Source organism: Rhipicephalus sanguineus, chromosome 4 (genome assembly GCF_013339695.2).
Source record: "Rhipicephalus sanguineus isolate Rsan-2018 chromosome 4, BIME_Rsan_1.4, whole genome shotgun sequence".
Taxonomy (NCBI): Eukaryota; Metazoa; Arthropoda; class Arachnida; order Ixodida; family Ixodidae; genus Rhipicephalus; species Rhipicephalus sanguineus.
In genome coordinates this window covers 116,635,226-116,661,476 of record NC_051179.1, presented here as the reverse complement: position 1 = coordinate 116,661,476, position 26,251 = coordinate 116,635,226, and the positions used below count along the sequence as shown (strand labels likewise).

General features: G+C 46.7%; 1 protein-coding gene across 1 annotated transcript in view; it reads left to right on the top strand.

The window, feature by feature from the left end:
- Positions 1–26,251, top strand: part of LOC119390613 (eIF-2-alpha kinase activator GCN1-like) — a 298,045-nt gene that overhangs the window by 200,188 nt on the left and 71,606 nt on the right. Inside the window, 8 exon segments of the mRNA XM_049415316.1 lie at positions 5,025–5,192; positions 5,195–5,244; positions 6,350–6,354; positions 10,259–10,317; positions 10,319–10,361; positions 10,364–10,454; positions 18,033–18,156; positions 24,747–24,845. Coding sequence (XP_049271273.1) covers positions 5,025–5,192; positions 5,195–5,244; positions 6,350–6,354; positions 10,259–10,317; positions 10,319–10,361; positions 10,364–10,454; positions 18,033–18,156; positions 24,747–24,845 — 639 coding nt within the window.

Here is a 26,251-nt window from a genome sequence, read left to right as displayed (position 1 = left end):
AACTTTTAAGGCCTGTTTCCTCGAATGCATTTTTTCTAGAGCTGTGCGGATAGCAAAATTTTGGGTGCGAAGCGAATTCGAATATTGAAGTGCGTGTGCGAATCGAATCTAATATTTTTGAATATTTCTAGAATATTTTTCGAATACTTCAAAGCGAAATTGCAGAAAAAAATGTTAGACAGGATTTCTAAGCATATCTTATTAGATAGCAACATGAAAGTGTTTCTTTTCGCTAGGTTGATGAAGCCCTGGCGGGGTGGTGTTTCATAGTTGTCTTATCAAGAATGAGGCAATGTAGAGGCCGAATTGTATTTATGTACATGATATGGTGCAACCAAAGTGTTGCCGACAACACTTTAACAAAGCAAAGATGCCATTTCCTCAGCCTCTCTTCCTCTTTCAACTTCTGTGGAAGCCCAACTGATGTGGCGGACAAGGGTGTGCTCTCTTCAAGTCCTGAGTTCCAAAGCTGCCTCGTAGACGTCGATATATAAGAACATCTGAAATTTTGGATGCTAAAAGCTTCGGCTTCCGATTTTACAGACTTCCTGCCCAAACTTCAGGTCCAAAACAGCATTAATTGAGCCCCCACCTTTGCCACATCTTTCATCTCCATGTTGGAACGAGCGTTTTCTTGAGTTAGTATATTTGCGACCGTAGCAGAGCTTGAAAGGCAGCTTTGCCGCAATACCGGGTGTGATAAGGTGAAACATATTGAAATCTAGGGACCACTTTAATCGGACGTTGACCGCGTCTTGGCGAAGTTCGACTGTAACGGAGCCTGAAAGGCAGCTTTGCCGCAATATCGGGGTGTGACGAGGTGAAGCATATTGAAAATTTGAAGGAGCCACTGTCAATCGGACGTTGACTGTATTTGTTTTTGGGAAGTTCGAATAGTAAAATTTCAGTGCGAATCGAATCAAATAGCAAACACTATTCGAAAAATATTCGAAATTTCGAATATTCGCATAGCCCTAATTTTTTCCATTCCAAGAAAACTGGTAGTGGTGCTGAGGAAGATCACATCTCAAGAACCCTGATCAGATTTCCAGCAGACTTTTTTAATTGTGTTCCCGAACAGATTTCAGATGTCCAGACCAGCCTGTTCTTCCAATAGGAGTTGTAGTTTGTGATAGTTTATTAAAATTTGATTGATACAAGCCTAATCACAAACACAATATTTAGTACTCTGCTAAAACTTTCAGTAATAAAATTTTCAAAAAGGGCTGTCTTGCGCTGACATACCCATCTAGTAATCATCATCATAGGCAGTGATGGAAGTGCTGCTCCAGTTGCTCCAACTGCTCCAAAAGAGAAATGCGCTCCATGCTGCTCCAAACTGTAATTTTTGTTAGTAACTGCTCCGGACCTGCTCCGAAATGGCACTGGTAAACTGAAAACAATGAACTTTGAATCATCCAGTGAGCCCAAACAATGAATCATTCAGCGGCTAATGTAACAAAAAACAAGCTGTCTATTATCATTCTATATTTTGCGGACATTTTTCTTGGCAATGAAGAGAAGGCTGCAGAGCCAAACTATGCGGTGCTACCGCTAAAGAAAAAAGGGCCACAATTGCGTCTTTCTTTTCTGCGTGAGAATTAAGCAAAAACATTGCTCTGTGTCTATGGGACATGTTTTTGCAAGTGTGAAAACGTCTCAACTTTTACGTGCTCCTCACAGTCAAAATGGTGTCCCATCTTCAGGTGAGTGCTCGTCACCCTCCAGCTTTTCCGATGACCCGCCGAAAAAACTTGTGACGAATTTCACTAACATATGGCCGTCTAAGCAGACGAAGCAAATAGTATGCAATGTTATTATTCGACCATGGCCGCTCAAATAATCCAACAGCCGTCGCAAGAGATTCGGAAGGTTCACAAACTGAAACTAAATGCGAACGTACGCCAAACCGGACTGCTACGCGGAGCAGTAATGTGCAGTAGCTCCGCCCCCGTAGCCTTTTCTTCATTGCCAAGAAAAGTTGTCCGCGAGTATGGTATGTACTATAGTATGCTAGTATGGAGTTTCTATAACAACTCCATACTAGCATATTGACAATGCCACAAGTAGTGGCATTGTTGATATGTCTCCGATTTAGCTGTATGTAGCTGTACATGACAGGCAGATTTTCGTAAAATGTGTGTGAGATTAGTTCGATATTACTGATTACTAACTGCTGGTGGGAGGACTGTGATGTGGACTGATCACATTTATCACTTTGTCATTTAAGACCTCATTTTTGCCACAAGAAATGGCAAGGCTGTTTTTCAACCTATCCGAACGTGGTTTCTTGTCTTTCTTCCCTTTTTTTTGAAATTCAAATGCAGGCTATTTTGGTGAAATATTAAAATAACAGATTTCTTTGCTGTGTTACTGATCATGAACTGCTCTATGTGATTCTAGTTTCTTTTATAATTTGGGGCTCAGCTTCATTGGTTTCATATCATTTTTGTCACAAGTAGCCGATATTTAAGGGAGACGTGGTCTTAAAAAATGGTTTTTAAAAGTTTGGTGAATGGCATGAAATTAATACACTTATTCAGTTTTTCTGCAGATTCAAAATATCTAAGTAGATTTTTAATAGCTGCATTAGAACAAATATATGCAATTTCAAAAACATTTAAGCATATTTCTTACGGGGATTTTTGGCAACTTTGCTTTGTCAAACACAAGAACAAAGTATGTGGCAAGATTGCCAGGAAGCTGGTCTAGCCGTGATGCTATTTATTTTCTTATAATGTTGTTCATCAAATTACAATTCTCGATTATCAGAAAGTATGCAGCAAAAAAATTTCATTCACATTTACGTCTATTTATTTTGCATTCAAAGTTTGTTGAAGACAATCGGATTAGCATCACCGCTAAACCAGCTCTCTGGCAGCCTTGCCACATATTTTGTTTCTGTGTTTGACAAAGCAAAGTTGCCAAAAATTCCCGTAAGAAATGCTTTTAGAGATTGCACATCTTTTGTACTAATACAGCTACCAAATATCTAATTAGAGATTTGGAATCTGCAGAAAAAATTGGATAAGCTTGTTAAATTTCATTCAGTTCACCCAGCTAATAAAGAAATAAAAAAAAGACCCGCGTCTCCCCTTAAATATATAGCTTACCTTACTTAGTGTTCAGTGACCACCCATCTGCTTAATTATTTGTTTGTTGCAATTTGCAGTGATAATTGTATGTGCGATATCTTTAATAAGTAATAATACTTATGAGATGCTTAAATTAAATAATGCTTTAAACTCCAGGAGTCGTTTGGAATATTTTGCCATCTACTCCAAAAACGGTCAATAGCTGCTCCAAATAGCATTTTTTCTGCTCCAGTGCTCCAAAAAGGAAAATTTCGCTTCCAATCACTGCATAGGAGATATCACTATGTCAGCAAGTTTTGCAAATTCAGCTGGCCGGGACTTAGGGACCTATGTGAACCATGTGATATATTGAGAACTTTAGAACCTGTAAACATAACAGCTTGAAACTTCGTGGTTCTTCAAAAGCTTTTATTTGCGATAGCATTATATGGGCAGTCTCGGCTGCTTTTTGTTCCGTCCCCGTCGCCGCCACCGTCATGCAACATATATGTACAAGTATGTATACATATATAAAAGCCCCAAAGAAAAATAATTCCGAGAAATGCTTCCGAAGCAGCGGAATCGAACCAGGGACCTCTCGCTCCGCAGAGCATGGCGCTAACCACTTACGCCACCAAACGTAGATCCTGCAGGTAGCTAACCGCGAGCATTATATACAACACTCTTTATCGCTGGCCGGACTCAGGAGACCGCAGCGCTTAGTAAGCGTTTCTTCATTACCAGCGAGATGGCACGAGGAGCGCAACGGGTGCATTTAAAAGGCGTCGGCCAGCTAGCTCACTTCTTCTAATATTTGTGCTGGGAGAACCTTACCCTTCCGCTGTCTGCTCATTATATAAACCATTTACTTCAGCGTGCTTTCTTACTCACCTGCGAGGTGGCGCGATGTGCGCGCTGGCGCTGGCTTTAAAGGTCGTCGCATCGCTCCTGTGAACGCCGATGCTCTTTGCCCCTACAGGGCATGGTCTCCTTCGTGCGCTTATCTCAAGGAAAAAGGAGGGTGGAGCGGGGGGGTTGTATGTCTTGTGCTTTCCCTGTGATGTCTGCGCTGAAGTCACAGAGTGTACGAAGGTCACTTCGCTCGCTGCAGCAGCCGCGTTTGCGAAGGGAGCGCGCTGTTCAAACAGAAATAATAACAACTGTGACATTTAGTTCGTGCTCGTACTGTGTGTACATTCGCGCTCAATATGACTTGCAACACGGGAGCGCATGGCCTCACGAGTTCAAAGACTGCCCATGGCTTCCGTTAGCCCTTATTTCCCACAACCTAAACGCTGCTGTTGCACTCGGGGATGATGCCAAATAAGAAAATGTCATTTAGTTGCTGAAATAAAACAAGTTCAAGCCATGCGCAATCTTTGAACTCATGAGGTCACGTGCTCCCATGTTGCAAGTCATATTGAGCGCGACTGTACCTGTTCGTTCGTTTCGTGCGTCCTGCTTTATGTTTCAGCAGTGCGCTTCAAGTATCGAGCTGTGACTGCATGATAGTTCGCGCTCGTCCTGTGTGCGTTCTTTTCGTGCGTCCTTTGGGCTCGAGCGATGCGCTGGTAATTTCGAGCTGCTTTCCGTTCTTCGCGTTACATTCCAATTTGTTGCAATCGCATTCATTGCTTCGCCGTAGCGGCGAAACTGTGACTTTTTTCTATGAGCCTAGTGTGGAAAAATTTAAGGTATTTGTAAAGGCTGCTGTTCCATGGTAGCCCCCCCCCCCTCAGGTATTATGTCTCTTTGGACCTTGATCAGGTGTAATTCTGTCACAAACCATACTATCCCTTGAGTACTGTCAGCAGTGCAATATCAGTGTTATGATGACTCAACACTTTATTATACTTTTTACTTGTTCAGTTTTAAAATAATTTGCTAATGTGAAATATTTAAAAATCTTATGTTACGCTGTCTGAAACTGATGGGCATCTTTCCTGTCAGGCCATCATGATAGCCCTGGGCGAGGAGCGTCGCAACCGGGTGCTGGCCGGCCTGTACATGGGCCGCCTGGACACCTCGCTGATGGTGCGCCAGGCCTCCCTGCACGTGTGGAAAGTGGTGGTGACCAACACACCCCGCACCCTGCGTGAGATCCTGCCCACCCTGTTCTCTCCCTGCTGCTGGGATTCCTGGCCAGCAGCAGCTATGACAAGCAGCAAGGGTGGGTGGACATGACGATGAAGTGCCGAAGGAAGAAGCCTATTTTGTCGTTGCAGTGTGCAGTGACACCGAGATTAAGGATATTGAAGGAAAAAAAAAAAGTTGGATTGTCAGTTTATATCATGAACACAAAGCCTCAGTATATTTAACTAAAGCTGTGTAAGCAGCAAGATTTTGGGTGTGAAGTGAACTCTGTATTTGAGTGCGAATCGCATCTTGTTCTAATTCTTCCAAGTTTAATGGATGGAAAATAGATGTCTCTGTGGTCTTCTAAGGAGTGTAATGAGTGTCACAATGTAATGGCTAACATGCAGTGCCCTCGCGCGCTCTGTTGCTTGTGTGTTGTGGCGTCACGCCTGAGGTGAAAGATGGGGACGCGGTAAAGAAATAAAGAGCAGTTTGTTTTGGGCTCTCGTAGCGCTATGTCTTATTTTTGCTATCTAGTCTCCGGCTATCTCCCGGCCATCTGCGCATGTATCAACTGGCGACGAAGATAAAAAGAATGTTCTCGGAGTTCCTGCCGCGCACCATCCGTCCAATGCCAATTTTCGGCAATCTTGAGCCTTTCGAGGGAGGAGGCGATGACGGGCCCTGCTACGTGGACCGGCTGAAGGCATTCTCACGGCGAATGACATCGCTGAAGACAAGCGAACAGCCGTCTTCATCAGCTGCTGCGGGCAGAAAACGTATGCGTTGCTTCGCAATTTGGTCAAGCCTGACCAGCCAAGTGACAAGACGTTGGACGAGATTCTGTTGGTGCTAGGAAACCACTACTGCCCGAAGCCTTCTGCTGTTGTGCAGCGGTTCCGTTTCAACTCGCGCGTTCGCGCTGAAGGAGAGGTCCGTCAGCAACTTCATTGCAGCGCTGAAGAGCCTTTCCGAGCACTGCAACTTCGGTAAAGAGCTTGAAAACATGCTCCGCGACTGCGTCGTGTGTGGCATCGACCACGCAGACGTCCAAAACAAGATTGCTGGAAAAAGCGGACCTGACTTTCGAAGACGCAGTGCAGACCGCCCTAGCAATGGAAGCAGCAAAGGAAGGATGCAGGGGAGATAGCGCAAGCTCACGCTAGCACCTTCTTTTCCACCCTTCCGCGTCTCGGCAGCGCCGGTGGGCGTGTCCTGTTATCGCTGCGGGGATGCACACCTGGCGTCCGCTTGCCGGAATGTGAAGACGTCTGCAGTTACTGCCACAAACGCGGCCACTTGGCGCAAGTTTGCAATACGAAACAAAAATGACGAGCAATCACAGAGTGACAGGTCTCCCAGGCCGCGTTCGTTCGCAGGGCCGAAGTTCACTTGTCGGCGAGCAACCGTCATCGCGTAAATCCAGGGATGAAGCCTCCGCTACAGATTCGCCCCCGAAGTTTTCGACATGTGGTTAGTTGACTACACAAGGCGCCTCCACCTTTGACCGTCAGTGTTTGAAGTTTGCGGCAAGCCGCTCCGCATGGAAGTGGACACGGGGGCGAGCGTCTCAGTCATTGCCAAGTCGCGTTTGCTACAGCTTCTACCTTCAGTTCCGGGGCAGCCGTCTCAAGTATTTCTGCGAAGCTATTTCCGGGGATTTAAAGAAGTACAAGGCAAAGCTGATGTCCATGTAAGTTTCATGGCAAGGAGGCTCACCTACCGATTTTTCTGGCCAGGAAACGAATCACCCACTCTACTCGGACGCAACTGGATGCAAGAATTGGGCATCGGCGTCTCCGACGTTGAAGTGAACATTCATGCACTTGCTGAGGTGAACACGTAGTGCAAGATTACACTGAAGTGTTTGAAGAAGGCTTGGGTACGTTCAAGGGTGCGACAGGCTTCACTACATGTACCTTCAGATGCTCCACCACGGTTATTCAAGCCACGCCCACTGCCGTATGCTTTGACAGACGGAGTCACGCAAGAAATTCAGCGATTAATAAGAGATTCATCATTGTTCCGGTGAAGACAGCTAGGTGGTCTGCCCCAATTGTCCCGTGACAAAAAGGGATTGTGCGCATCAGAATCTGTGGGGACTTTGGATGTCACCATTAACCCAGTCGCTGACGGTGGAACGCTACCCTATTCCAAGGATTGAGGACTTGTGGACTGTGCTGGCTGGAGGTGAGAAATTTACAAAGTTTGGACTTGCGTGACGCATACCAGCAAGTCGTCCTGGATGAGGCCTCTAGAGAGTACGTCACGATTTCGACGCACATGGGGTTGTTTCAATACACCCGCTTACCTTTAGGGGTCTCATCGGCTCCAGCTATTTTTCAACGCGAGATGGAGAACTTGCTCAGGGGTCTGCCACATGTAGTGGTCTATTTGACGACATTCTCATAACTGGTGCAAATGATGCCGAACACTGTCGCAACCTCCGTGCGGTACTAAGGCAAACTTCAAGAATCTGCCTCAAGTTGAAACTCGAGAAGTGCCACTTCTTCATACCCCAAGTTGAGTATCTCGGGCACATTATCAGTAAGGAAGGCCTCTCTCCGAACATGGACAAGGTGTCTGCCATTCTGCACGCTCCTGTGCCACAAGATGTCAAGGAACTTCAAAGCTTCTTGGGACTCGTCAACTTCTATCGGCGTTTCTTGCCCAACCTTTCTTGCAATTCTCCGTCCGTTGCACTTGCTTCTTGTGATGGAAAGAAGTGGCAGTGGGGAAAGGACCAGCAAGATGCTTTCACTGCCTGCAAGCATCTGGTGACTTCAGCTCCAGTTCTTGTACATTTCCGCCCAGACAGGCCTGTATGTCTCAGCTGTGATGCATCACCTTACGGTATAGGCGCAGTTTTGGCGCACAAAGATGCTGATGGCCGAGAACGTCCAATTGCTTTTGCTTCTAGAAGTTTATCAAAAGCAGAGCAAAACTATAGTCAACTTGACAAGGAAGCACTGGCCTTGGTGTTTGGCGTGGATCGGTTCCACCAGTACTTGTGGGGCATACCGTTTGAAGCACACACTGACCACAAGCCACTTCTTGGACTTCTGGGTGCCAACAAGCTGTCCTGTGCAGGCTTCGCCAAGAGTGGTCAGATGGGCCCTGAAGCTCTCCGCGTACAATTACAAACTTGTCTACAAACCTGGCAAAGAGCTCGGGCATGCCGATGCGCTTAGTAGACTGCCGCTGCCCAACGATTGCACTGCATTTCCTCGCCCTGCTGAGATCTTCATGCTGGAGGAGGCATATCCACAACTCCTCTCACCAGCTGTTGTAGCGCGAGCCACAAGAGACGATCCAGTATTGAGCCATGTTGTCCTATCTGTGTTGAAAGGAGAAAGCCTCCCAGCGGGGACCAGAGTGGAAACCCTTCAGTGCCAGAAGTGCGGAACTCAGTCTCCATGAGGCTGTCTACTATGGGGATCAAGAGTCGTGATTCCGAAAAAATTGCTGGCCCAGGTTCTTGGTGTGCTTCATGCCAGCCACCCGGGTATTGAGAAGAGCAAGATGATCGCCAGGAGCCATGTCTGGTGGCCAGGCATTGACAATGACATCGCAAACAGTGTGAAGAGCTGCGCTACGTGCCAGGCTCAACATAGAGCTGCCCAGCCAGTGCAGCAGACACCCTGGCCTTTTCCACAGCGACCCTGGTCTAGGCTTCACATTGATTTCGGGGGACCATTTCTAGGGCATACCTTCTTGGTTATAGTGGACGCCTTCTCGAAATGGATAGAAGTCTTCCCTGTGTCTTCCACATCAGCAGACGCTACCATTTCCTGCCTTGAGAATGGCATTCGCCCAGCACGGCCTCCCTGACATCATAGTTTCGGACAATGGTCCTGCTTTTACCAGTGCACAGTACCTGGACTTCTTGACTCGAAATGGAATACGTCGCATGCTGGTACCGCCGTAGTCACCCTGCGTCCAACGGTGCCGCAGAGCGAGCAGTACAGACTGTCAAAAACAAACTCAAGAAATCTGGGTCGGGCAACTTCCAAACACAACTGTCCCGGTTCTTATTCCACTACAGGCTACACCTCACGAGTAACGGGTCGGCCACCGTGCGAACTCCTCACAGGGAGAGCCTTCAAGACACCGTTGGATGTCTTGCGGCCAAGCCTGCAGACGTCGGTACTTGTAGGCAACTTAAGCAGAAGTTGTATGCCGACAGAGGATCCCGGCCAGCTCCGTCATTGCAACCAGGAGACAGCGTGTATGCGCGAACTTTCGACAGGGAGCACCATGGGTGCGGGCCAGTGTTGTCGACATCACCCCGCCGTCGGCCCGCGTCATTCTTGACGATAGGTCTATATGGCACCGACACGGTGACCACTTGCGTCTTGCCCAGACAGGGCCACCGGGTACATCTGAAACGGATGCACTTCACCATGCTAGTGCTGCGGCCATACCACAATGGGAACAGCCTCCTCTCCGTGAATCAGCTGTTCCGGACATGCCGGAGCAAGAGGCTGTCGAGCCGTCTACAAGTTCGCCTGAGAGGGGCTGTGCCATAACACTGACATTACTGCAAGCAACAGTGGTATTCATGTGGGGAGTGACTCTTCCGTGGCTGCGCCTTGCACACCAGTGTTGCGACGCAGCAACAGGTCGAGGAAACCAGTGCTTAGGTACTCCCCGTAGTTGTTCGTCTTAAGAGGGGAGGAGTGTCACAATGTAATGCTAACATGCAGTGCCCTCTGCGCGGCTCTGTTGCCTTTGTGTGTTGCGGCGTCACGCCTGAGGGTGAAAGATGGGACGCGGGAAAATAAAGAGGCAGTTTGTTTTGGGCTCTCGTAGCGCTATGTCTTATTCCGGCCATCTGCGCATGTATCAATGAGGGTCCTGAAGTATTCATTATGTAGCTGGTCGACTTTACTATAGCCAAGTTCACTGCAATCAATGTTCAGTTTTAATCGCTGTGTATGGTTGTGGTGGAAGCAGCCAGGCATCCTGGAAAGTATTGGCTTGTTTCATGTGGTGCTAACTGCTGGATGGGATTATGTTTCAAGCTTCTGACTTTCTCTTCTTGCAAACCTCAATAATGTAACAAACACGCACCTGCAGTAGTGAAACTTGGGTGTGCAGGTGGCAAGCGCGCACCTTGGGCGACCTGGTGCGCAAGCTGGGTGAGCGGGTGCTGCCTGAAATTGTTGCCCATCCTGGAGCAAGGCCTGGACTCAGACCTGCCCGACCAGCGCCAGGTGTGTGCGTGGGACTGAGCGAAATCCTGGCCTCGACATCGCGTGACATGGTGCTTACCTTCCTCGACAGCCTCGTGCCCACCGTCAGGTACTGCCACGGGATGGCTTACATTTGGCTAGGTTTGCGTGATGGACAGTGCAGATTGAATAGATAATTGGAAAAGGAGGCTGAACAAGCAATAACTGAAACCTATTAGTCAGACTTCATAAGATTACAGACAACAGTCTGGTGGCACAACGCGATTGGCTGTGGGCTGTGCTGCTAAGCTCAAGGTGACAGTTTTATCCCATCCACTGCCGGAACGTATTATATTAAAATCATGGCTAAACATGCTTCTTATGCAGTTGAGCCCCTTGATTTATTAAACTCTCCCTTGTAAGTTGTCTGCGTTGGACATTTGTAACATCCTCTTCCATGTAAAAGTAGGGTGCTATGCTACACACATATCAAAAATGTTACTACATTTTCGATATACGGTCAAACCTTGAATTAACCCCTTGAGGGGTTTCGCTGTTACATGTACGGCAGAAGCTTCCTGGTACCAAAGGGTTTTCGTCGTACATGTACGGCATAGCGTTATTTTTAAAACGCGATTCACTGGATTTCAGTTTGTCAGACGAGGATTTTTTGATGAGTTCAGACTCCAATGATGATCAAGGAGCAACATCTGAAAAGCATGCACGGCGAGCCATGCTTCAAAGACTCATCCACACGCTGAAAAGTTTTTAGTGTTAGAGCACGAACACTTTTAAAGGGCCAGTAAACAACCCCGAGGTCCAAAAATTGTAATGAAGAGAAATATGCACACTTTTGCTATGTGAACATGCTGCTGCAAGAATTTGCGAGTACGTGCTATAACAAAGAATTCACAGGGGTTAGAACATCCATTTCAGCTGGTTTCAAATTTTCACGCGTTCTCGCCATTCATCTCCTCTGTAGGGAGGGGAAGACGTAGCCCGTCGTCGTGACTTCCGCCCACTTTGGCAACATGACAAGATGTCAGAAATGGACGTCACCGCGAGCTGGATCAGTCGCAATGCACTTCCGCTTGCTGCAGCTCCTGATTGTTTATTGTTTACATTGTCGCACGTGCTCCGTAACTTGACGGGCAGTTTTCGGCTCTTCGGTATTTTCAAACCCTTGTGACAGTTGACAATGCAGCAGGAATGCATGCCTGCTTTCCAAGACAACGAAGGGGCGCCAGAGAAAAGCGCGGAGACCCCTGCTTGCACTCGTCCGTGCTCCCGGAGATTCCCTCTTTCTCCGCTAGATTTGCAGCCGACAACGCTCCCTCCACGTGTTGCTGATGTCGAAGGCCAAGTGTGCGCAGGTGCTATGCAGTACTAGCAGTGCGGGGAATATACGCGCGACAACCCGTGGGTTAAGCGGCATCACCGCATCACCGCGTGGGTTAAGCGGCATCACCGCAGGGCCAAGAAACGAGGCGCAGTTACGTAGCAGTTTGTGGAAACAGGAACTGACGTTAACTTGTTTGTTGTTGGTTTAGGCCAATCGACGAGCTCAGTGGTATGTCAAGTTGCCCGTGGGCAAGTTTGAATCACTGCGCAAACGAGGGGGATTGGTCAGGCGAAGGAAAGAGGCGCGGGAATTGTTTTTCGAAATGGAGGGTCTGCGCGGCGCGCGGCGCTGTAATGTTCGGAAAATGTGATCGCCGCGGTCTACTGTACGGATTGGCGAGCTTGTTTGGAGGGTGTAAAAAAAGTCTGAGCCTGTTTGCTGGCCCTTTAACCGGAAAAGTACTTTGGTGCGCTTATTTTTGTATCTCTGTGAGCTATGTTTAATACAATGCAGAATTTTTATTTATAAAAAAACTTAAGTTTTTTTTTAGGATTTTGCTTGATTTTACTACGGATGAACCATGTGTATGTAACAACAAATGATTTTTTTTGTCACTTTACGGTCACGAAAAGAATTTTTATACATCTTTTTTCTTAAATAGAATCGTCTGAAGAATTTATTTCAGCAATAAAAAAATTACACATTTTTGGACTGGATTTTGCGAAAACATTCAACCCTCAAAGGGTTAACAAAGTAGTGTAAGGGCTAGTTGGTATAGATCCATCTTCGTAAGAAGCGCAAAACCACTCACACGGACAGCTAGAAGAAAGACACTACACAAGCGCTTGTGTAGTGTCTTTCTTTCTAGCTGTCCGTGTGAGTGGTTTTGCGCTTCTACGAAGATGGTTAACAAAGCACACACTGTAACAAACTTTTTCATTCCCAGTCTTGGCTCTGTATATAAGCCACTTTTTTTTTTTTTTTTTTTGCAATTTGGTGAAGTAACTTTGTGCTGCTGTTTTTGTTGTAACAGTGGATGCAGCCTTTGAAAACTAAAGATCGTGAAAAAGTCTTATTGTTTTGGAAATCCACATAGGTGGGCAGTGTGTATTGTAAACTACCTTGTCTGTAATATCAACATCTAATCAGGGGTGAGACAGCTGCGCATATTGTGCATTTTTGATACGATTCCATTTTCCTGCGCCAAGCTGCTCCAAAAGCATAAAATTGCAAAAATTGTGCGATACTGCGCCGAAACGGCCTCACAAGCAAGAATTTTCAAGCCCGCGTCAGTTTCAGCGTGGGAAAACGTAACTTTAGAAGCAGCGCCAGGGATACGCTCGCAGACACAACGCGCCCAAGCGTGTCCTTCTACGTGCCTTTGTAATGAAGGCTTCCATAGTGCTTTGATAATCGCCTCTGAGCAGTTGTAAATATATGTGACCCCCCCCCTTCCCCCAAAATGCGCTGTCGCTCCACTAGCTTGCTGCTTCTCAGTAGGCTGAGTGTTCTGGCGCTACTGTAAACTGCCGCGTAGCGAAAACTATCAAGTGGCATATGTAGCGCGTAGCGGGGTTGTTCACTCTCAGTTTCTTTATTGTGCATAGCTTGTTCCTGTGCTAGCTACGGTTTTGATGTCGACGCTGCTGCGTGTGTTCTCCCGCAATGAGCAGAGGTGAGTATTTTTCGTGTGGATAGAGCGAATATTTGCGGCTGCATGCGTTAACCTCGTTAAAACATACCTGCCGTGAATGCGGCATAACTAGGCATTAAACGGTAGTAGGCACTAACCACCGAGTTCCAATCTGCATCTCCTGGCTTGCGCCGCCGCCGCCAAGGAGGAAATAAATGCAGTGCCGCTGTAAATAGTGCCTGAAGTGCATATGACAAAGCCTTTTTTTGTTTGTTCGTTTGTCGTAGCGCTGATTTGGGCTCTCTCGTACGACCGTCCTATAGCACATGGTGGCAACATCAAGGAGCGTTTCGAAACTATTACGCTTACAAGGGTGCTACGCTTGCAGCGCCGTACGCGCGCGCTTTTGATGACTTAGTGTCCGAGCAGTAAGGGTTCTCGGCGCTTGCGACCCATTCTTGAAGGCGGTCCCGCAAGAGGTGGCAGCGAACGGTGGTGCAGCGCGCTTTTGTTATCACCTATTAAAACCGTGCGGTACACTTGACGCTACGCCACCCGCGCGGCCCTGCAGATAGCTGAAGGCGCTTTACTGTGATGGGGTGCTTATAGGCGTACGCAGGGTTCGTTCCCCTTCAGGGAGGGCGAAGGTTCATCGCAGCGCCCCAATCCCAATCCCACGAAGGGGAACACTGACCTACAGGAAGCTCTGGGGAAGCTTGAAAAGCTAAATAAGCAGACCAACAAAATGTCAAAGCAGTAATCGGCTAAATGGTACTGCTTATCTAAAGCAAAGACCTACTGCTATGTGACTACAGTTCTTGTGCAATCAGTTTTTTTTATTATTATTTGAGAAGTGTGATGTTTTTTCTTTTATTTTCAAATGTAAAGTGAACTTAGTTGGAAAAAATTTTTTTATCTATTTCATATGTTGTTACCCGGGTTATATAAATTGCATGGTTTGTAAGAAGGTAGTGTCGTTCTTCCTGGCGATAATCTGTTAAAAAAAGCCTTCTCCAAAGACTGTTTGAATGTTATGTGTATTTTAAGCCGATTAAAATATGTGCTTGTTCCTTCAAGTTGCTACAAATTTGTTTTTTCAAGCTCCAAAAATGACATAATAAATGTCGCTAACTGCTCCCAAACAAGGTTCTCTGCTCCTAAATTGAAATTTTGCTGCTCCCAAAACTGCTCCCAAATCAATTTCAGCCGTCTCAACCCTGTCTAATTTTCATAAAACTACATTAAATAAAGTATACAGGGTGTTTCACGTAACGAAAACCAAGGATTTAAAAAATGTGGTTAACTACAAATAAATGAAACCACGACATAGGCCTGCCGTTACCTGATACTTATTAGTGTATTTTTTTTATATTGAGCTTAAGTGTCAGTGAACTATCAATTACCCCGAGTTTACTCGTGTTATGATTGCACCCCTGAATTCGGTCCCCAAAATTTTGTTTTCTACCTGTGTAATGATCGCACCCCGAACTTGCCAAACTTACCGTCGCGGCAATGGCAGTTATCGCCGTTAAGATGCCACATGTTCATCGTTTTGCAAAACCCACTGCACAATGACACCGTAGCAGCTTACATGGCACTGGGTTGGCGTGAATGAAGTATACAAGTCGCACACCTGCCGTTAAAGATTATTGAGTATGCATGCAGCACTTCAGTGTTGTAAAGACATGACACAGTGAACTGCTTTTTTATTTTTGCATAATTATGAGCTCCCTTCAAATTTTCCATGCAGATTAAATTACCTTTTCAGACATATTGCGGCTTCAGCTGAAATCTCTTTATATGATGCAGGTAAAAGGCATGAAGATGACGAAAAGGGCAGTTTATCACCCCCCCCCCTTTTTTTTAAAGCGGTTTTCGTGGTCGCCCTCGTGTACGCCATGCTGTCCTTGAAGCAAAGCGAAGTGAACATAAGCCTTTCCTGTAAAGGTGGTCCTTATTTAGCCCGATTGTTTGATTATGCATAGTGTAACCATCGTAAGAATCCCAACCTAGCGCTTGATTTTTCTCACAAAATTTTTACCCCATGTAATAATCGCACCCCCAAATCTCGGTCAGTATTTCGAGAAAAAAAGTGCGATCTTTATGCGACTAAATACGGTGTACAACTTTAGGGCCAAGTGCGGTTCATTACATTGTAGAGGGCATTCCAAAACAACCAATCCAATTTTTTGGCAATGTACTACATACTACGTGGTGATTTTTTCTGCCGGTTAAAGAAAGCTCTCAAAATGTGAAATAAAACCATGTGACTGCACTCACTCTCTTGCGCCACCCTATTGTCTCAACCATGCTACGAACGAAATACAGTCAACTGCCGATTTTTCGGACATGCTCGAAAATTCGGACGCTCTCGCGGCACCGTCAACAGCCCCATAGACTTCAATGTATTAGAACGTCCAAAATTTCGGATGCTGAAGCTATTGCGCGTCCGATTTTACGGACTTTCTGCCCAAATTGCAGGTCCGAAAGGCATTATTTGAAGCCCCCACCTCTGCCCCGTCTATCATCTCGTAGGTTGGAACCGGCGCTTTCGCGAGTCGATCTGTTTGAGACAGTAGCAGAGTCCGAAAGTCAGCTTCGCCGCAATGCCGACGCGTTATGGGGTGAAGTAGACCAGAAATTCAAAGGGGCCGCTATCGCGGCGCCGTGCGGCGATGTTACGAATAAGCACGGTAATGCACGGAGGCGTGATGGCAGCAGCTGGCAAACGCGCCAGCACGGCTTAATCGCTGATAACCCTTACGATAAGCATCTACAGTTCGGTAGTGCACGTGGCCTAGCGCAGCTGCATGCGTACTGCACGCATTTAATAGGCGAGAACCCAAATGCGCCGCGCCGCCATTCTTCCTGCCTCTTTCTGCGAGACCGCTAAGTGCGCCGCGTAGACGCGTTGCCTTCGCGGACGAAACCAGCTCGCCATTGCCGCGCCCGTGTGCAATCAGGAACTAAGTGCGCATCACGAACCCTTTCATGATAAATGCGTGCGTACGATACAGCAACAGTAAAGTGACGGCGTCAGCTTAGTTGGCGATGTGCTGCACACACTAGAAACGATCAGCTTGACAGGGCAGCGAATGCTGCCCTGTCAAGCTGATCGCTGCTAGAAGAATGCTGCGTATCGGCGGCGGTTCGGCCATGTGTGCGCATGTTTACATGCGCACACGCATCGGGGAAAGCCGGTCCAGTCGTCCGCTCTTCCGCCACAGTCTGTGTTCCGCGTCATCGTTTACAAACGCTTCATGCGAGATAGCCGTAATCTATTCCGCGCTTTGCTGTTATCAGCGGCGGTCATCACGAGTTGAAAAGTGGCGGTTGGCATGTACGTGCGGGTTCGCGGCAGGTACCGAATGTATTTGCGAGAGCCTGGGCGCGCACCAAAATGCCTGATAATTGTACTGGGAGGCATTAAAGCCATTTTGGACGTGGCTGGGGCGATTTGACCGCTTCAGCTAAATAAAAAAGCATGAATTCGATTTTTCGGACTGCCCGATTTTTCGGACGATTTCGCGGTTCCCAGGAAGTCCGAAAAATCGGCAGTTGACTGTAGTGGAGTCGCATATGAAGATTACGGTGCTGTGGATGACGCCACTCTTACCTCTGTGGTTTTTCCGTCAACGATATTACCACCTGCGCTTATTTCTTTATTTTTATGTGATCGGGCTTCACCCACAAAAAGAATTGTTATAACCGCTCATCGCAGGCTGCGTTGCAATGTTTGGGAAATTTCTCGGTGGATTGCACGCACGAAGCGAATGGTTGAGATTATTCTGGAGCTAACGCGAACATCAGCTGTAATGCTGGAATATTCATTCACTCATGTATAAAAGATGATGTGTTCCGCCGGCGATCAGATTATAGACTTCTTCACAGTCACAATCGCGTGACAATATCTGCCAATGCGTGCAGCAGTGACCATGTTTAGGAGAGGGGCCGTATTCGCACCCATGGCAGAAGGAACAGTGCTGCAAGCACGGGAGACGTCACATAGCGGCACATGAAGCATGGTCGCATGAGCTTCGCCAGCTGCTTCAGACATATTGTCTTCCTGTGTATGCGGAACGAGCACATGGTTGCGGGTTTGCGAAGTTGCGGCGGCTAGTGACGCATTGAATTTTGCCGTTTGACTTGTGGATTGTACAAAGAGTATTCTGTGCGGACAAGCGGTCTTGTTTGAATTAACTGTGGTGTGTTTCAGGTTTGAATTGAAGGGAGTTTTTCCTCATTCAAGTGCCTATGTCACGTTTTGTTTCCCTATATCACTTTGCTTTGACCAATGTACCGGTTTGAATTATGCAAGTTTCAAATAACGCGGTTTGACTGTACGTGATGTTCCATGGACGTAATGTTATAAAAGAAAAATACATACCTTGTAATATTGAATTTCGTTACATTGAGATTTTACTGTAATTGTAGAATGTTTCTGGTCAATATCAGCACGCACCAGATATATGCCTATAGCAAGTGTTGAATATAATAGAGCTGTTTTCACCTCACAAATCAACCTTGTTATAACAGAGTTGCATGCAGACGAGGTTTATCCAACAAGCACGCAGAATTCTGACAGCATCTCTGTCCAGTTGTTACCTAAAAGCAACTGTTCCCAGCTTTTGAAACTTGTCGAACCGATCCTGGGTGTAATCTCCTTATGCAACACTACAATTTCGTGGAACGTTGACATGAGATAATTGCACTTCTTCATTGCGTACTTGCAGGAGAGCCTTGTGTGATCCCCTGAAGGAGGTGCGCGTAGCCGCAGCGAAGACCTTTGACAACCTGCACTCGACTGTCGGCTCCAGGGCTCTGGATGACATTCTGTCCCCATTGCTTATGCAGCTGGTGAGATGATCCCTGGTTACCCCCTTCTCAACCAGTGATTCGTAGCTTAGACTTTTATTACTCAAATTACTAGGGGTGGCCAGTGGTCCAAAAATTTCAAACGGCAGACTTTTATTGCTCAAATTACTAGGGGTGGCGAGTGGTCCAAAAATTTCTAACGGCAAATGGACTACTGTCCTTTCAATTGAATCTCCAAATTGAATAAGCACCATTTGTGTTCGTGCATATTTTTCAAGCAATTTAAGTCCTTGAGTGTGCGCTTATAAAACAGAATTGGTGTAAAAATATGTTCAATTTCTTTCCAGCTCATTAGTAGATATAATATGAAAGTATGCAGTTACCTAGTACAGCACACTATTTACATTCAGGAAGCCCAGCATTCTGTTATAAACACCACATTTGCACGCTTGGGAGTCCTATACGTGTCAGCGGTAAGTTTTTCCACCCTGTTGGGCTTCTGTGTAACACACAGGTGGTGCAATGCTGTGGCGAAAACTTGCTAACATTCCGAGTACATAGAAACCAAAATCATCAAATTAACTGAGCTGGTTAAGCCACCACTTCTAATTACTCAGTCAGATTTGCATTAGAAAATATGAGACCGCAGAAATTCTTCAAATTAAGTGGGATTTAGAAATGACCAAGTTCCAGTTGTCTAGGTTCTGCTGTACATAATTTTTGTTAGAAACCCAATACTGCAGCTTTCCAGTGACAGTGGCACGGTCGATAACCAGGATGGCCGTCTTCAACTGGGACTTATGACTGTATTTGTTCTTGCCTTTTCTTTGGCATACATAACCAGGTGTCATTACATATACACTCAAACCTCACCATAACGTAGTCACGTCTCACACGAAAATAACTTTGCTGTATCCGAAAATTCGTTATAAAAGCATATTCATAACACTGTACGGGTACAGTCGACGATCGATAATTCGGACTCCACGGGGAACGTAAATAAGTCCGAATTATCGAATGTCCGAAAAAACGAATGCGCCAGAAAAAAAATACTTTTATTGACACTTCAAGGTCCCGGTGGCCGAAAAAAGTTGTCAATGCGTTGCTGCCCGCACTTCCGCTTACGTGCAACCAAGTCCGCCTGTATCTCCGCCAGTGTGATGTGATCGCTGTACGATGACGAGCTGGTTTCGTTCGTGAAGGCAACGCGTCTGCGCGGCGCACTTAGCGGTCCCACAAAGAGGCAGCATGAATGGCGGCGCGGCGCGTTTGGGTTCTCGCCTATTAAATGCGTGCACTACGCATGCAACTGCCCCAGGCCACATGCGCTATCGAGCAGTTGACTGAAGATGCTTATGGTAAGGCTCGTCAGCGATTGAGCCATACTGGCCGTTTGCCACCTGCCGCCATCACACCTCCATGCATTTCCACTGCTTATCCGTAAAGACATCGCCGCACGGCGCCGTGATAGCGGCCCCTTTGAATTTCCGGTCCGCTTCACCCCCATAACACTTCGGCATCGCGACAAAGCTGACTTTCGGACTCTGCTACTGTCGCAAACAGGCCGACTCGCGAAAGCGCTGGTTCGAACCTACGAGATGATAGACGCGGCAGAGATGCGGGCTTCAGTTATTGCCTTTCGAACCTGCAATTTGGGCAGAAAGTCCGAAAAATCGGACTCCGAAGAGTTTTAGCGTCCGAAATTTCTGACGTTCTTGACCACTGACGTCTATAAGGCTGGCGACGGTGCCGCGAAAGCGTCCGAATTTTCGAGCATGTCCGGAAAATCGGGCGTCCAAAAAATCGGCAGTTGAATGTCTCTGCACTGCCGCCTTTCGTTGTCGTCGGCGCGGCCTTCGGCGCTGGCAGTGAGGGCACCATTTAACTCAGATCTTTTGAGACAGCAGAGCGTAAAATAAAGCAAGTTTCAAGATAAAAATGAACGCGCGCGCAGAACGCTTTACCGCAGACGCATTCGACAAAATGGCGGCGATAGCAGCGCAGCGCGGGGATACAGGAACCGGAATGTAGGATGTTCGCGATGTCGATACGATTTCCCACAGTTGACCAGTGCCTCCAAGATCAGCATTTCCAATCCCAAATCTGAGGCATAAAGTAGCGATCGAAATAGAGCCTCATAGATCTCCAATTAGCTTTCGTTTTGATCTCTGAGGCCATACTTTGTATGGTACGGGCGCCGGAGGAGATAATGGCTGGCGATTCGGCGTGCGCGACAGTCTCGGACAGGGTCCGGATTATTGAACGTAGATCTCGCGGCTGTCCGAAATATCGGTCGTCTTTACATATTACTTCTATGGGATCATCGGCGATGCCGCGCGACTGTCCGAATTACCGAGCATGTCCGAATTATCGGTCGGCGACTGTGCATATGACAAGACTATTCTTCATTTATTTTGTTATAAGCGATAACTGGTTATATTCATGTTCATAACATTAAGGTATGAGTCCCAATTATTACAATTATCCCAGTTATTACAAATTGTATCCCCTATGCTTTCCTTGCATTATTCTCTGTTAGTTCTCATTAATGTTGTGTCAAACAAAGAAAAACGAGCCCTTAAGGGGAGATGCGGGTCGAAAAATAGCGATTTTTTCGGAAATTTTCACTTTTGAGATATTCCTTCTAAAATTATTTTTGGTCATTCAACTCTCATTTCCCCAAATATCAAGGCTAAATTCGAACGAGAAATCGGTGAAAAATCGATCTGCTTCAACCAAGGCAGCTCTCTAAATCACAAACTCGCGCATACAACGGCTATTTTTGAAAACCCGCCTCTCGGGAACTCGACGTCGGCCGCCATTGCGGTTTGTTCGGTGACGTAGATCAAGCCTTCTCCTAGTGTACAAGCGTCCCCCTAGTTTCGTATTTTGGCAGGAAAATAAAAAAAACAGCGGTTTCGAAGTCGGTTTTCAGCCAAGTTGCAGCCGCTCCGTGGTCACGTGGTACGCTACCGATAGAGTGTACTAGAACTGTCGAGTGGCGTGAACGCGCCTCGCCGCCTGATGCCTTCCGCGTCGACCGTAGCGGCGGCGCTGCAGTCGCTCGGTACTGAAGGCGCGCGGCGCCGCGCGCTAGAACGTGCCGCTAGAACTGCTGGACGCGTCAGCGGCACCCGGCTAATCGGCACTGATGTGGCTTTCGTTGCGTGTCTATCATTATTAAGCGTAGGAATTGTCGTCGTACGCCTTTATGGACGAAACTTCAAAGCTTTTAATGGATGCTTGCTTCTATATGCCTTTGAGTGATACTGCAAATCAGTTCTTGTAGCCGAAGTCACTGCTGAAAAGTACACAAAATATAAAAATAAACCAGGCTGACACCGCCATGATATTCACGATCTCAGTGTAATTGAGCCGAACTCATTACTGGGATAGTTTAGAACAATTACTCTCAATTAACTAGACGCCGAACGACCGCCAGAAGAAAGAGACAGAGGAAACAAAAAGGGCGTGTCTTATTCTGATTTCTTCTGTCTTAATGCTTTCTTCTGGTATTGATTCGGCGTCTAGTTTATTCAGAGTAACTGAGCTGTTCTAATGGAATTTAACTGTGCTCAGAAAGCTGTGTGCTGATATTGTGCCGAAAGCACACCGAACATTTACCGCGCGTTGGCGAAGCTGCGTGTACGGTGCGTATCTTTACAAATGTGCTGTAAATGTGACGTCGACATTACGAGGGCTCAAAAGTATTGGAACGCAAAGTTAACTCGACCCCGGTACGGTACAAACAACAGTCGTCCTCCGGTGCGTTGCACGGATATTGTTATTAATTGCTAGGCGCCGGGTGGGGAGGGGATACTTTACTGTCCGTATATGTGCGTGTAATATATATATATATATATATATATATATATATATATATATATTATATATATATATATATATAATATATATATAAACATAATCTCGCAAAGCATAGAGCACCACCGCCCCTGGCCTGGCTTCAATTTTGACACTTTGCAGATAAAGCAATGCAATTACAATACAAAACGTTGTCAAAAAGAAGTTTTTTTAATGGCATCAATAGAAGATCAGGAAAAGTGCAATATAACTGTCCATTGAAAATGCGAACTGGCTGTAATGAATTTAGGCAGAATAACCGACGGGTTACATTTACTCTGTGCATTTTAATATGCTTGAGATAGCCCTGATGCATGAAGTTTGTGCCTCGGAGGTGAACACGCGCCTTCGGCTCGGCTTCCTGGCTCGCCTTATTGGTATTTTAAGCCCTCAGAGGTCGCATAACCGATGCATCGTAACCGCGGAAGTACGCTGTTGAAACAAGATAGCCTGCCAGAATTAAATAACAGCGCAAAACTGGCAGAACTCAGCCGTCACTAATATAATGTTGCGATAGAGTCATTTGTACTCAGGTTACTACTCATGAAACAGTCGAGCGCATTGAAGCTCATACAGAGATCAATGCTCTGGATATATCGTAGAGACTGCCGGCAGAAGAATTGTAGGCTTTCGTCGATGGTTCGTTATTTCTTCGTAGTCAGTGTTCGTAGTCACTTATAGTGTATCGCGGCTCGAAGTGCTGCTTGCAAACCGCACAGCAATCAGTGGCAGCTAGATGTGCGCAAAATCCGATTGTCACCTTCTTTGGGATCGGCAGGCTCCAAGAACAGGAATATCTGGGCGCAATTTTGGCCTGCGTGCATATTCACTCATGCAACCATGGCGCGTAGCAGGCGTTGAGACACCGATTGAAGCTCAGTAATGCATTAAACGCGCTCAAAACGCGCAATTACACGCGTTCGTAGGCTGCGACGAGCGCGCGCCAAATGCAGACACTCTCCACAGCTTCAGTACAAAGTGACTACAGCGCCGCCGCTACGGTCGCCCGCCGGAGCATCACCCGAGATGCGGCGCGGCCGCTCCGTTCGTTCCACTGCCCCTTCTAGTACACTGTACTACCGAGGCGCCAGTGGCTACATCTGATCGGCCCCGCTGGCGGCGCGCTTGTGACGATCAGCGCTTGCCGTGCTTTGTGTGTTTTTCGTAGTCCGCAATGGATCACTCGAAGAAACGCGACTTTCGAGCTCGGAAATTCGGAAGCAAGAACCAGTACCGAGGACGTCGTCGTATGCCCTAGCGCAAGCAACCGTAGAAGATGCGAGTCACCGGCCGCTAGGCCTAATCAAGACAGCGTGGATACGGGGGCTTGCGGGAACTTCGACGAGATCGACGCCGCATCAAGTTCGTCAGCGCATCCGAAAGAAAGATAGGACAGTTCGAAAATGAGAGGACGATGAGTGGTGGTGTGTCTGTGAGCGGTGTAATCTGCGACATCGGTGCTCTGACAGCGATGGTAAGCGGTGCCGTTGGTCCAACGTGCCGCACTACTGGACTCGTAGTCCGCGACGCCGCAAGCAAACGCAAGGGCCTCTCTGCGTTTCTCGAGCTGTACTGCGATAACAGTGAATGCCCAGCGTCAGTGCTTTCCGCCGCGCATAGTTCACGGCGTGTTGGTGCCAGAAGGACATCCATCGGTGCCAGTGAAGACCGGAGCTATCGAAGCGGCAGCTCGCGTGACAGCTTCGCCGTGAATGTGAAAGTAGTGGTGGCCGCGCGTGCGATAGGCATCGGACATTCTCAAGCGGCGAGAAGGAAGAACATATGGAGCTGGACGTTTTAAGTGCTCTGGCTGTTTAAAAAGGGTGAATTGTTCTATGCTCTCAAAAAGTTTCATGCAAGTCGCACTGTACATTGAAGAATACATGCATTTATAACTTCAAATGCGTTTTTCTCAATTTCCATTTTGAGGCAATTTTCGCATGTTGTGCACAAACTTCATGCACTTAAAATAGTCCTATCGTAATGAATTTTGCACAGAGCTTTATCAGCCACTCTAGAATACAGATATCTATATAAAGTTGCAATATAGTAACAGATTTTTTGTTTCATTACTTGATATCTGATGAGGGGAGCTGTAAAGTATACGTTTGGCACTCTTGATTTTTTTAAAAAAGGTAGCAAGTAAATCTCTCAGTTGAGGTACTTTTCAGTATTGTACTGCTCATTTGCAGCAAAATGAGCCATATTGGGATTCTGTGCGAAAATTTTTAATAACCTTAAAGTGTGCACAAAAAAACCCTATATTTTCTTATCAAAGTTGTAGTAACTCTGGAACTACTATAGCTATCAGAAAAATAATTACAGTTTTGAATCAGCAATGCAAGCTCTACTGATATCTAAAATTTCAAAGATCTAGGTCAAGAAATTAAAAAAAAAACCTTTTCGAGTAGCATCTCCCCTTAAAAAGTCACCTTCTTTCGTTCATTAAGGTATGAGTGTATTTCAGTGCCAGGGTAGCGAGAACACATTGAGGACATAAATAAAGGGAGCACAAGCAGTCAGACGTGGCACCATGTCTTCTGTGTCTTATGCTCTTTGCACAGTGCAGGTTTGTCCAGGATTACGTACTGCAAGCCTGAATTTGCAACGCTTGTTAACTCGCGTTCTTTGTCCATCACATTCGGAGTGTGTAAAAGAGCTGAAAAATGTGCCTGGCGCCAGCAATCCTCAGCTTTAACATTGTTTCAATCTTCCAGATGTTTTCTTGCAGGCACTTGCACTTATGTTAATGCAACAACAATGCATTCCAGGGCCACGGTGACTCCGAACTGGCCGAGAACACGTTGGACGGCCTGCGGCAAGTGATGGCCATCAAGAGCAGAGTTGTGCTGCCCTACTTGATACCACAGGTGAAGGGACACTGCTTTCCATCACTGTGGGGTCATTTCGAGCTTTTTCTTCTCCTGCTGGCTCTCTTTTGGATTAATTTTATGTTAAAACGACATCATTGAAGTTGTCATTGAATGCAATAGATGCATGCTATTTGTTCAAAAACATTATTGAAACTGCACAGACAACAATAAGTGAGGTGCTCACTTGTGCACTTTCTAGTGCACTTAGTGTTGTTTATATTAGAAAGGTTAGGTATTCGCGTTTCTCACAAACTGACACATGGCTGGAAATGTCTAAACAACAAACAGGAGTGCAAGGTTAGCTGGGATATGTTGTTTTTTGCTCAGTTCATTTAAGAAAACAGCCCAATCCATAAAGTCTGCAGCAGTGAGAAGATGTGGTGCCTGTACTCTGTGCAAACAAAGGGCAGAGTCAGTCAGCAGTAACTGTGACAAGTAGCAGGATTTCCTTATCGTACCTGTTATCATTGGATAATTTTCAGGTTCAGTATGCTGTTTGCTAGCTTATAACATGAATGGCTTGTTGCCAGTCTTGGAAGTGTGTATGGACATGCACTACCACTGTGGCAGGCCCTCTGGAAAGAAGTGAAGCTTGGAAAATCATTAGCTATGGGAGAGAAATGAAAGACTCTCAAGCGGTTGGATTTGTGTGCACACTGAAAAACAGTGGGTCAAAACTGCAGCAATTTCTTATTATCATGGTAGCCATCTCGTAAACAAAGGGGGCAGAGAAGCAAACAGCGACCGCGGTGACTGTGCATGACTGGCCAACAAGCGCAACGACAAGGAATCGTAGCAGAAAGTGCATGATGGGAAGCAGTAGTTTCTACTCACTTTGCGCAGAGCCCTCCTAATCACAGCGCTTGCTCTAAGTCCATGTAGGAAAGACCCCTTACATGAGGTAAAGCTAACTTCTTCAGGCATTTACAGTAAACCCTCGTTACAGCAAAGTCGCTTTATTCGAATTATCGCTTTTATCGAAGTGTCACGTATTACCGACCCAAATGCGTGTATTTTAGACCGTATTACTCGAAGCATGTCGATAGCTTGCTCCGCTTAGAGCGAAGTAACAAATTGCGGATGCGTATTCACAGCGGCGCTAAGAGAGGCTGAGCGGGACCGCTCACGCCGCCGAGGTGCCTGCACGCTTTTTTCATCCACGTCCCGCACTGAGCGGCCTTTCTGCGCTGAGCGTAGCGATGTTCGCGGCTAGCGTCGCCAGGCTAAAGCGTGACAGTGCAGACGGCGTAAGAGTCCACCCGCGGCGCCGATTCTCCGCCGCGTGACAGTTTCCGCGGCGTATATTTTACCCTCCTCCTCCACGCCCTACTCCGGTTACGGAGGTGCCTTTCTTACGAACACTTCATCATCCCTTGTTAAACATGCCGGCCTGCTCCCTGCTA